The following is a 12928-nucleotide window of genomic DNA, read 5'->3' on the forward strand; positions in this document are numbered from 1 at the left end:
CACAAATGAGTCCAAGTTGAATAAAAACCAGGAGTCTGGACCTCCTGCAGCGGCGCTGCAGATTCAGAAACTTCAAACCCCGCCCACCGCACGGGCAGCGTCTGTTTACGAAAAGTCACGGGAACGGCGTGGAGCAGGGCTGACGGAGAAATGTCAGAGCGAGGATCCGACAGGGGCACCGAGTGGACTGATCCAGCTGTCATCCTCATCATGAAGCCTGTCACATTTGGCTGAAGGAGAATCTGACGCTGACGCCGGCTCACGCAGCTCCAAAACGCGTGTCCAGCTCCTGTGGAATTGGAAACGCGTCCTGGAAGTATTTATCTAATCCGAAACCATCACCCTCAGCGGTTTAAAGCGATGACGAGGCGTAAGAGGCACAGCCGAGAGAATTGTTGCGCCTGAAGCCCGCAGCTCGACACGGAACCACCTTAGGAGAGCAGGGGGTGGTGGCGGTGGGGAGAGGGCGACATGGAGAGCCCGACCGAGAACCCGGCCAGGGCTGCGGAATACCTTAAGGAGCTTAACAAGATCATCGAGACCCAACAGGAGCTGCTGGAGAGGCAGAGGGGTAGGATAGAGGAGCTGGAGCAGCAAGTGTCCGACGTGTGCACGGAGAACGTCTGCCTGAAGGAGCAGTACCAGCGGCACCTGGCTACCTGCAGGCTGCTGCAGGGCACCAGCAGCCTGGTGACGCTGGGAGCCATCAAGGAGCATGTCACACAGGAGAAGTAAGACCTGACACACACGCGCGCACACACGCACGCGCACACACACACGCTGTCTTTGAGAAAAGTTGTGCTTAATTATTCTGTCACTCCTCAATCTGCAGCTGCTGTAAGTTTATTATTATTTTTATCAGCGCCTCTCAATAGAAGCGTATACTGAACTCTACACAGCACCAAAAGATTGCTGTTGTTGGCTGATGGTGAGCCCCAGAAAAGAGCCTGACCATAGCAACCAGCATCCGAACAGCACACACAGATTTTTCCTCAGACATTAATCCTAATCTGGTCTGAAAGAGTGTGGCAATAATCCTGCCTGATCCATCGTTAGAGGGATTAAAAACAAATCAATATGAGCTGCATGTTACACGAACGCGGTCTGTTTGCACTGATTCTATTTTACACCAACCTTCTAATGATCTACTTGGTTTTGCATTCAGATCAGATCATTTCAGAGCTTTTAATGATCTGAACTTGAGTTTCTGTTAAATGCTGTAAAACTCCTGGAAAGGGGTGGGAGGACGGGACACATGGATCCACGGTCTGCTCCAGGGCAGAGGCTGGGTGAAGTTCCAGGCAGCTCAACCAAGCACCTCTCAGTGCCATCCTCTGCTGGCCCCGACCAATCAGCAGGCAGCCCTTTAACTCAGCCTCTGACAGTTGGCAGGATCATGTGATCCAGCTTGACCTTTGTCTCCAGGGACATGTTTGTGTCATTGGGATCAGTGGCAGCAAATCAATACTGTTGACTCAGGGACTGTGTGTCTCTGCCGCTTGGTAAAACCAGACTCATGAGATTTGAACGCTGACCTTTCAGCGTAGTCCATCTGTAAATCTCACTGGAGTATCACCAAGTGTGATTCCTCTTCAAATGGCCTGTTTTCATCTCTCGTCCTGTATCGGCTTGGAGCAAAATGTTTTCTCAAAAACCTGCGATTATCTCACCAGCTGATGAGAAGAAGCATCTGTTAGTTCCAGGACACACAGAGGGCTCTAGTTCTGTGAATATCACAGTGTCTGATGCAAAGATAAGCAAAGGTCACGTTAGTGTACAGATTATGTCATTTCAGCTAGAAAAAATGCACTTGCTGCATGAACCTGGTAAAGTTGTTGCGTTACTCTTGGAATGTTAGCAAAAAACATTTGAAGGACAGTTAAGCTGTCAAAAGTTTAGACTCTAAACGACATTTGGATCAAATTAAAACAAGAATTTTTTTTATTTATAGGGCTGGAATTGTGTTGTTCTGTTAATTTAAAAGTAAACTTGTTACATATGAGAACAAAATGCTACAAAATGCAATTGCAAAAAAAATCCCATCCTAATAGAAGTCTTTTCTATCCTGATTATTATATTAGACAATGGACAGTTGAAACTCAGAAAGTTTGAATATGGGGAGGAGAATAATATATGGTGCAAAAGTTCATTCAGGAATTCTAGAGGTCCTTCAGTCATATTTTAATACATTTGCAGTAGTCTATTAGAAGAGAATGCCTTGCAAGTCATACTCTGGGGAAACAAAGCTCCGGTGCACCTGTTTCAGTACAGAGAAATTAGTTTCAGAAGACAGGATTTGCAGTCTTATTTCCTGATATTTGGACACCTCGCCTCTGATTGGCTAACAGCAACACGATTCCACCACCGTCTCTGCTCTGCAATGTTGATGTTTTATCTCCACAAATAACCCAAGCCTGAAGGAGTTCTGCTGTGTGGTGGAGTTGCTAATGCTAACGGTTAGTTTCTAACCAAACATACATTTTTCTAGCCAAGACGTTCTCTGCAGTTTCCTGGGTGCTAAACCAACAGCAGCCTCCCTCGTCATGAGTCAAGATGGGTGAGTCCATGAATGTTAAGTGACTGTGTGATGTAGATCTGTCAGGCTTTTCAAATCCTAGCATTTCACCTTCTAATTTCTATCAGAAGCTAATGCAGGAGACAGGTGCAGGAGACTGTTTTACGTTCAGCCTACCTGAAAAACTGAGACTGAATGATCATTTTCAAAAATAATAATGTAGGGTTTGGTAAATTGAGTGCTTTAAGAGCTCAATACATATATATATTACCTCTACTTATGACCAGTAAGCCATGATACTCTATCTAAATATAGAATATCAACCTGCTTGGTCTTTACGGTGTTTAATCAGAAGATTCTAGGATTCTTTATTAATTAGGGGATTGAAAACACTTCGTTTTGATTTAGAAAAGAGTCAGGTTTATAAAAGTAAGAATTTATTTTACCAACAATTAAAACGTGACAAGTTAACTAAGCATTTACTGTGATGGATGGAACTAAATGTATGAACCTATGTGTGAATGCGATGTTAGTCAGAGCTTCCGTATCTAGGAGAGCTGAGTTCTGGAAAAGAATTTAGTTAGCGGTAAGCTATGAAGTTGATTATTATCAAAAGCACATCAGATGCTATCTGTGTGTCTACTTCACCCGTTTCAGAGACCCTCTTGGTGGATCTGAAAGTCAGAGAGGTCAGATGACCGCTGGCACCGAAGGTCCAGTAGATTGACCACAGCACCAACATCACCAGTCGGTGAGATGCCTTGGGTCACGACAGATGGATGGAACCGCACGTTTCTGGTGGACTCTTGAAGAGTCTAAACAATATCAGCTTGTTCTGCAGGAACTGTTTGCTGTATCAGCTTCACAGGTGCAAAAAGGTTTTGACGATGTGTCAAAAGCTTTGATGGTTAAAGAGGTTTTGCTTCAGATGGCCGGTCTGAAACTTTCTCTAGAACTGAGGAACCACCAGAGTAATCTGGTTTTAATGTTCTCATGTTATGATTTGTGTAGCCAACCAGAGGTTGACAAGTTTGAGGAACATTACCAAGAATCTCAGAAACACGTCTTCCTTGATACCGGACACTCTGATTTTGGGTAGAGGACTATTTATGTGTCACGAGTTTAACTTAATCTTACTTTGTCTTTGTGTGAGTGCAAATGGTGTTGACCTTGTCATATCAACATGCTGAAACATATTTCAATCACTGTAATCATAACATTCATTTCAAACTTCAATCATTGAGCACAGATTAATGAAACATTTCATTATATTATAATTATTATAAGTAGCAATAAATAAATGTTTATTTATTGATTATCTAGCTTATAAGTTGTAGAAGTTCATATTTGATTTAGGAAATCATTCTTTGATTTAGCAATTGATCCGAGCTGGAGTGTTCCTTATATGGAGGCATGAAGAATCCTGAAAGATGGGACCTTGAGGAGAAAACGTTATTGTTGACATTTCGTTATCTGTGTTCAGAGCTGCAGGCTCTGAGCTCCAGCTGGTGGGATGGAGGCAGGCTGATGTAAAGGGGACACATGCAGTCTCGTGTCTCCTTTTTGACCAGATGTTGAATGGTCAAACTAAAAACTGACCATTGCTGGACGTTACAATAAATAAGAAAAAGGTTCTTAGTGAAGGACCTCTGAAAAGTGAAACAATGAGATAGGCTCCTCACATGCAAAGTTAGATATTTCAGGTCTTTATTTTTTTTATAATTTTGATGATTATTGGTTGCGAAGCCTTTTCACTGGATTCATTACTGTCAAGTGATGAAATACACAGCAAGCAGACACCGTCATAGTGGATGGGTGCGTTTTCACCGGCTGCGAACCGTTTGATTTTCAGAGGGTCCCAGAAGTGTTGACCTGCGTTGCTCACGCTTTGAGTCTATTTTTTACGTGCTTTGCTCCCAGAACGCATCAAACTCTGCAGTTCCGATCACACCAGACAGGAAGTCAAACACAAAAGCAGTGTAAAGCATCTGGAGACTTTCTAAATAAGTCACTTGCATATTTCCATTTGCTTAACAATAAAAAAAAAGCACAAAACTTCCTATGAAACCTCTGTAGCCAAAGTAAAAAACAAACAGAAAGTAAACCACAGACCTTTTTGTATGTTTGCTGTCATCTTTCCCCTTTCTTGTTATGTGAATTCCTGAAATAATGCATGGTGTTTCAATTATCCCATGTTTTCATGATTTAGCAGGGTTAGCTGCATAGAACGCTTTGCGTTAGCATCTGAAACGGTGGAAAGGGAGCTCACAGGTAAAATGCATCTGTTTCCCCTAGAAATATTTCTGGGAGTGGGGGGTTGCGCACTGACCTTTTTCGCCTGAGCCTATGTAGTGGAAACACTGATGTCACTCTGGTTGCCACAAACACACATCTGGTGGAAATGCATCAACCCCAAATTCAAAATCTTAAAAAAATAAATAAAAACGTATATTGTGACAAGATTCAATATTCTAGACTCAAAATGTCTAACTCTAATCAGCAAGTTCACCTGCAAAGGGTTCCTGAGCCTTTAAACTGCCTCTCAGTCTAAGATATCTTTCTGAAATAAATACAGTTTTGCACCATATTCTAAGTTTCACACTGAGTGCATTTTCTGTAAGTTCTGCAAAAATGAGGCTAATGCTAACTCACTTCCTCTGTACTTTTGTATATTTGTTGTTGCTCTTGTTAATCGTGTGCTGAATAAGCAGATGAGTGAGATTACTTGCACATTTTAAACACTGGAATATAGCTCTTCATTAGCAAACTGCTTCTTTGTTTACGTCCTTCTGTTTGGAGCGACCTGGTGTTACGTTGGGATGCTTCCCCACCTCCACTACCTTCTGGCTCTGCCTGCAGCCACGTAGTCCCATGCTGATGACTGTGGTGAAAAATGTATTTTACGATGCCACAATGAAACAATAGAGTGTTTATTTTGTTATCCCGTTCCTTTAGTCGTGTTGCACTGCTCTGCTGTAAGATATTAAAAAACTTCATCTTTTGGTGAAAGTCCAATTGTTTTTCCCAGATGGAAGCTTTATAATATTATTAGCCTTTGAAGAGGACTAGTTTTTGTGGTGTTTGAGACAGTCTCCATTCATTTCCTTTATATTTATAATATAGCTGAGTACTTTAAAAAAGGCAGTCATATTTGTAATGTTTTGAAACGGCTGCAACGTTTAAAGGTTCAGAGGTTCTGATTGGCTGTGATTGCACACTGCAGTTACAGCTACTGTAGACGTGAAACTGAAAGTGTCCAGACAGTCAGGTTCGTGCATTCTGGGTCAAAGGTCAAAAGGAAGAAGAGAACTTTTCCTGGGAATTTTCCAAAAACTCCATCTTATCCCACCACCACACCATCAAAGCCAGGACTGATCAGCTGTAGGGAGGATAAAAAGCACTCAACCTCTTTGTTGATTCATGTTTCATCATGTTTAGTGACCCTGACAATATCAGTAATTTGAATTTATCACGCCTCTTTTTCTTCATTGGGTGTCTGCGTAGCCAGGATTGATACTGATTGATAACAGAGCCCTCTGTGTGACATTTTACCATGAACTCTATCCTCTATATATCTTTTTTTAACTTTTTTCATTCTTTCTTAAGTAGTCGGCCTCATTTTCCTGCAGCACTATCACTTGGAGTGTGCAAATGTTGACACATACTGTGACTATGTAATCAGCTGGAAAAGCAACCCCGATCCAAATCAAAGATCACATGCCTGAACATCGTCATCATCTGCAAACAGCAGACAGTAATATTGTTTAAACAGACACACTTCAGACCTTCACATCCTGCTCCTGCCTTCCGTGCATGCTGGTCGAGTCGAAGCACATCCGCCTTCCCGTGACACGGCAGTCTATAACATTTTCTTCCACAGTGCCAGGAATGTAGACAAAGCTCCTGTTTGTTATATAACCGCTGTCTCCGTTCACTCTTAGCCGTCACTCTAGCTTGTAGTAGGTGAAGAGTGGCAGTGAATGTGAGAAACAGGTGAGTTGTCAACTGGACCACTTGTCTATGCGAGAGGAGGCCTGAGAGGAAAAAGGCCGTTTAGCTTTCTCCATCGGCGCTAACTCGGTGTTCTTTCGCACAACTTTGGAAAGAGACTCCGCCGGTCTTCACGCGTAAATCTCACTAAATTCCACTTTGTGTTTAATCCGTAACAAAGAAGTGTAGGATTGGTACAGAAGGTATATTTAAGCACACGACTCAATCGAGGATAATGTGAAGACTTTTTACAGCATTATGACTCATAGTTCATATTAGTCATGAAACACCTCCATGACAGAACAAATACAATGATGTGCTTTTCTGTGGCTTCACTTGGGGACTGTGAGATTTTTTTATTCTAGAGTCACTTCCTGTTTTCAGTCCAGCAGATAATGGAGTTCGTAACCTTTTATATGCAGTTTAAACCAAAACTATTTATAGAGATTTAAAATGCGACCTTTTTAAAAAGTTTTGCGAACAAAAACAAGTTTTCATGCATCATATGTAAATATTTTTATTGTCTTCCATTCGATGTGGTATCTGCTGCACCAGAACTTTGAGCTTTTTCTAAAATCCCTCTCAGAATGATGCAGGCGCCCCCAAAAGTCCAAAAGACTCCCGTAATATCCCAGCTCTGACTTTCCTCGTTCACCAACTATTTAGAGAGGAGTCTTTTTAACTTGGAGTACCAACAATCAGTCAAGATTCTTTTCCATATGACTGACTGTGGATGGATGACTAATTCGTTGATGAAGAATCATGTCAGGCAATGAGAGGCATGAGTGCGGGGTTACCACGGTGACCCTACTGAGTCGTGGGTAGCATATTTAACATTTCTGTTTATCTTTGTTCTCATCCTCACTTCATGCAACTTATACATCAAAGCATAAGCATTAAAAAGTCTGTTCCAGTCTCCTTCTGGGCTTTGTAGAAAACATGGGATATATTAATTCAGGCAGTAGCTTCATTGGAATCCTTCATCTTTCTCAGAGCAAGAATAAAAATGTAACATTTCTTATATGAAACCAATTTTTTCTCAGCTTCCTATCTCTCTGCTCAGTATGGACCCATATTCATTTTTACACATTTAAAATCTCGTCATTTAACATAAAGCAGATCTTGTGTAGCTTTGAGATGATTCATCCTGTGCACTTTTATTGGCTTTGTATATTACTTTTACTGGCAGTAGAATCCATTTAATGTACAGAGAATTTGTAGCTCTCCAGTTTTTATTCTCCGTATGGATCTCATTACAGTTTGCTACCGATATATGCAGCAATTTGGAGCCTATCTCCATTTTACCATTAATCTTGAGTATAGTGCTTCCTGATTGTTTCTAACGTGTGTGGGAAGTTGTGTTGTATCCCATCAGGTTTGAGCTGAGACATCATCTCTTTTAGCAGGTTTATGTTGGGAAGAAATGAAGGCAGAAAAGAAGAATTGCTCTGGGAGGGAGAGATCCTTCGACTGAAGGATCCATAAACTTGTTTGCAGCTGTCTCGAGGTGGCATTAAATGGAAGTGGTTTCCCTTTCAGAAACAAAGCACAGAGAGCAGTGAATGTGATGTGTCACTGATAGTGGAACCCGTGTTGCCAAGTCAACAGATTTATCAGTGGATTCTGCAGAGCGCTCTCCAGGGTAACGCTGTCAATCCAGTTCCCAGCATGCACACCACAGCTGCACGGTCTTTAGAACGCATAGTGGTGAGTGCTGACCCTGATTAGTTACCGTAAATGTCTCCATCATGGTTGTTGTGAACTCTAAGAGGGTGTCTAAACAACAAAGTGGAGCATTCAGGCAGTAGTTGCATTTAGTCACGTTTCCTCATAATTGCCTTGCATTTGAACAAAAAAGCTTGTATGGAGAGTCCCGTGTTTCTTGTTGCTATTTGTAGTTTTAATGTCTGTTCTGTGCTGTTTGGGCAGCAGGCCATGTGCTGAGGTAGGAATAAATACAGGGGGTTGGGGTCTGGGTCTTGTGGCTGAGGAAGGACCCGACCTTTTTTGACCGGGTGGGCCGGATCCTTACGAGGATGCTGCCCCTGAATTTGGACACGGCTAAGTGATCGGGCTTTGTGTCACATCTAAAAGGGTCCATGTGGAGCAGCCCTAAAACATGCTCCGATCTCAATCTTTGTAAATGATTGAGAAATGTCAAGTAGTACCTAAAGGGTTTTAGAAAGTAAGAATTACATGGTTACACATTTAGTTTCATTACAAATAGAATGTGTTCCTTTATTATTATATATTTTTACTATATATATATATTTTTTTTTTGAGTGAGGAAAATATTTGAAAACTCTCCCACTTAGAAATCATGGAGGGGTCTGAAATTACATTGGTGCATTCCCAATTCAATTCAATTCAATTCAAGTTTATTTATATAGCCCCAAATCGCAACAAGAGTCATCTCAAGGCACGTTCCAATGCAGGTCAGTTCATTAAGCCAGTCAGAAAAAAGTTTCCTACTGTGAGAGACAGCATTAAAACATTTAGGACATCAATTTGTACGATTTTTAGATCATTTTTACACACACAAGTATTTGAACACCAGAGGAACTCAGTGGTAATATTTTAAAGCCTTTATTTGTGATTATGGAGGTCTAATGTTCAGGGGTGTGACCAAGTCACTGCTTTGCCAGTCACAAGTAAGTCACAAGGCTTTCCAGTCAAATCTCGAGACAAGTCCACGTCAAAGACAACCAAGTCCAAGGCAAGTCCAAAGTCAATGATGTGGAAGTCCAAGTCAAGTCCAAGTCCTTAACTTAGAATTTTCAAGTCATAATCAAGTCATCTGTCCAACTTCAATTTAATGACAATGATAATAAATAAATTCCAGAAATAAAGCATCTTAAAGCTTCCTTTATTTGCTCAAACGAGCAGAAAGAGCAACTGAAACTGATTATAAACTAAGTTCTGCAGCATGTAGCAGAACAAGATCACACCCAGAACCAAGAATGATTTATGATTTTTGTCCATGTCGTGTCTCTTCTGTGTTAAAATATCAAATATGCTCAAGTCATCATCAAGTCAACAGATGCAAGTCGATTCAAGTCACAAGTCATTGGCGTTCAAGTCCAAGTCAAGACGTAAGTCATGTGACTCAAGTCCACACCTCTGCTAATGTTTCCTGTAGTTCTTGACCAGATGTGCACACACTGCAACAGAGATATTGGCCCACTCATCCGTACAGGTCTCCTCCGGATCTGTCAGGTTTCGGGGCTGCCGTTGTGCAATGTGGAGTTTATTTATTTATTTAACCAGATTAATTAATTGAGAACCCATTCTCATGTACAACATTCCAATTTCAGCTCCCTCCAAAGATTTTCCAATTAGGTCTGGAGACTTGCTAGGCCACTACAGAACCTTGATCTTCTTCATCCCAGGAGTGGCTTTCACGGAGCCACTCCTGGGTTGTCCTGACTGTGGCCATGTTGGAAGACCCAGCCGTGGCGAATCTTCAAAGCTGTGACTGAGGAAAGGAGGTTGTTGCTTTAAATCTCATAACACATGGCCCCATTAATACCCCTTAATATAGTGCAGTCATCCTATCCCCTTTGTAGAAAAGTACCCCCAAAGCATGATACCTCTACCTCCATGCTTCACAGTAGAGATGTTGTTCTTGGGATGAAACTCATCCTTCTTTTTCCTCCAAACACAGCAAGTGGAATTTAGACCAAAAAAAGTTCTATTGTGGTCTCATCTGACCACATGACTTTATCCCATGCCTCCTCTGTATCCTTCAGATGGTTGTTGTGTAGTTCTTGGCTGATTCCTCACCTTTCTTATCGTCAGTGATACCACATGAGGTGAGATCTTGCATATAGCCCCTGTCGAAGGTAGACTGAGGATCGTCTTTAGCCTCTTCCGTTTTCTAACAATTTCTCCAACAGGTGATCTATTTTTACCAACTTCCTTGACAATTGCCCCGTAGCTCTTTCCAGGGTCCACGGTTTTGTCTTTGGTGTCTTTTGACAACTCTTTGGTCTTGCCCATGGCAGTAGCTGGAGTCTGACTGTCTGTGGGATGGACAGGTGTCTTTAACAAGCTCAGACAGGTGCTACTCATTTAGATTAATGAGTGGAGTATAGGTGGACCTTTTGAAGGCAGGAACAGGTCTTTTATAAGCAGAATACTTGCTGATTGTCTGGTGTTTAAATACATATGTGCAGCAGTGCAAAACGAAGACATTCTTTTAAAATCTTTCTATGTGATTTCCTGCATATTTTTGAATGCTGTCTCTGTCAGTGGGAATGCACCTACAGTGTGAATTTCAGACCCCTCCATGATTTCTAAGTGGGAGAACTAAGGTGTTCAAATGCTTAGGTATGATTTGACTTTCCCTACCTGTCAGCCTGTAGGACATTATCAGTATACCTAAGGAAATCACATCAGTAAGTTTACATTGACATCATATACATGACAACACATATTTAAAAAACACACTTTGATTTAGTACATTTGGAACCACGTAAACAGTTTTTAGAATCATGCCAACATACGTGGCAGAACATCTTAGGTGTGTTCTTGCTGTGTCGCTTCTCTAATTCCATGCTGTAGTTCTTTTTTAAAACACAGAGCAGTTCTGTTTACCTGTTTTCCCGCTACGTTTCGTTTGCGGCTGCAAACTTCCTCCGTGGCAGAAACCCAAGCCATGTGGGAGTGGCATCACTAATCCCACTCCTGTCAGCTCTTCTCTTCCCATGGCTCCAGGGTTCTCCATTAATTTAAAAGAATGTATGCTGACTATGTAGTCCTTGTTAAAAGCCTTTTATAGTTTTGTGTGTCTGCGTTTCCTCCATGGTTTCCTCACACTGTAACGAAGTAAAAAAAAACAAGAAAAAAGGGTTTTTCTAATTGGAAAATAAAGTTTTTCTGGATGCTGGTAGTGGAGAAAGCTGCTCCTGGTTTAATCAGAGAGCATCACTTGTGATCCAGACCTGTCACTGGTGTGTGTGTGTGTGTGTGTGTGTGTGTGTGTGTGTGTGTGTGTGTGTGTGTGTGTGTGTGTGTGTGTGTGTGTGTGTGTGTGTGTGTGAGCCTGGAAGCGTTTTCATTTTCTTATCTTATCTCAGAGCTGGTGGATGCATCTATTTTCCCACCTTTAATATTCAAACTCTGTCCCAAGCCCAGATAGCCAACCCAGTGTAAACAATATTTGGGATGCTGATGTGATTTTTCAACAGATAACTTGGGGAAGGCAAACAGCTGACATGTCACTTTCCGTTTGCAGAAATGCATGAAAGGAATATTTGCCTCTGGAAGTGGGAACTTTTATTCTGCTGTTTGCTACAGCTGGGGAGGGTGTTGGTGTTGCCTGGGGATAAGATGTGTGTCACAACAGAACAATGTGTGTTTCTATCTGGAAAATCATTTCAGTATCTTTTGAATCTGAGAGAGAAAAGAAGCTGAATGAATCCTAAATGATAAAATATTAATGAATGACGTGAGAAATTTTTTCATTCCTCTCCAGCACTCATCTTTTTTCGTGCATTAACGAGTGTTTCAGCATCGTTGTGAATGAGCAGCGACGCTGTTGATTCATCTTGACCGTGGTGTGTGCCAAAGCGTCTCCCGCCTCGTCTCCATTGACACGCGTTTGTTGTGCAGATTGTACGTACAGCAGCTTGGCCTTGTTGGGTTTGCAATGATTAGCTTTATTTTTAGCTGCAGTTTAACTGTAGTTGCTTTGATGCTTGAGCCCAGCAGTTGATAAGTGCTTGATGAGTTAAAGCAGCTGCATCGTTATGCAAATAACGGATTTAATTGGAAAATGGAATCTTGGAAAAAGTGTTTTGTGGGTTTTTTTGCTTCATCGTTTTCAGAAAATGTAGAACAGCTGTGGAAAATGAAACCAGGATATCTTGTTCCTCACATTATCTGAGTTGTGTGTTGAAACGTGTTTAGGCCCAGCAGTAAAGGAGGTCAGGGATAAGATTTTTACTCTGTTGCATCATCTATTTTTTAACAACTCAGTTAAAGTGTGTAGAGTGTCTGGAGACAATTTCTCAACATTGCTAAACATTTTCCCAGTGACCTAATAGGTCTAAGCTGGAAGCAGACTGACTCTTTTGCAGCAGCATTTTGCCTTGCTAAAGTATTGAATGAACTTCACCTCACTAAACTTTAGTGTTTTATTGAGATTTTCTGTCACAGACCAACACAAAATACCACATAATTATGAAGTAATGGAAAAAAGCAATAAGAATAATCACAAGGAGCAACTACAGAGATCCGTCCAATCCATTATTTATAAAATTAAAAGCACTAAAATTCTATGACCTGGTGGACTACAATATTTTGAAATGTATGTACAACGCAAACAAAAGGAACGTACCTGCAGGTTTAATCAAAAGATTTACAAAAAGACATAGCAAATATGATTTAAAAGGACATGAATTATTTAATATACCTAGACAT

At 41.3% G+C, this 12928-nt stretch overlaps 1 protein-coding gene across 4 annotated transcripts in view; it reads left to right on the forward strand.

Annotated features, from left to right (window-relative positions):
• The first annotated feature begins 247 nt into the window (after nt 1-247).
• Nucleotides 248-12928, forward strand: part of LOC107391097 (IQ motif and Sec7 domain ArfGEF 1) — a 116699-nt gene continuing 104018 nt past the window's right edge. For 3 of the 4 annotated variants that reach the window (XM_015968164.3, XM_015968165.3, XM_054746009.2), the window contains exon 1: nt 248-731. In XM_015968164.3, coding sequence (XP_015823650.1) covers nt 472-731 — 260 coding nt within the window. In that variant the 5' untranslated portion in view covers nt 248-471. Of the gene's footprint in view, nt 732-2488; nt 2558-12928 lie in introns of all 4 variants that reach the window. The other variant, XM_070545048.1, reaches the window with a different exon arrangement.

Source organism: Nothobranchius furzeri, chromosome 15, assembly GCF_043380555.1.
Source record: "Nothobranchius furzeri strain GRZ-AD chromosome 15, NfurGRZ-RIMD1, whole genome shotgun sequence".
NCBI lineage: Eukaryota > Metazoa > Chordata > Actinopteri > Cyprinodontiformes > Nothobranchiidae > Nothobranchius > Nothobranchius furzeri.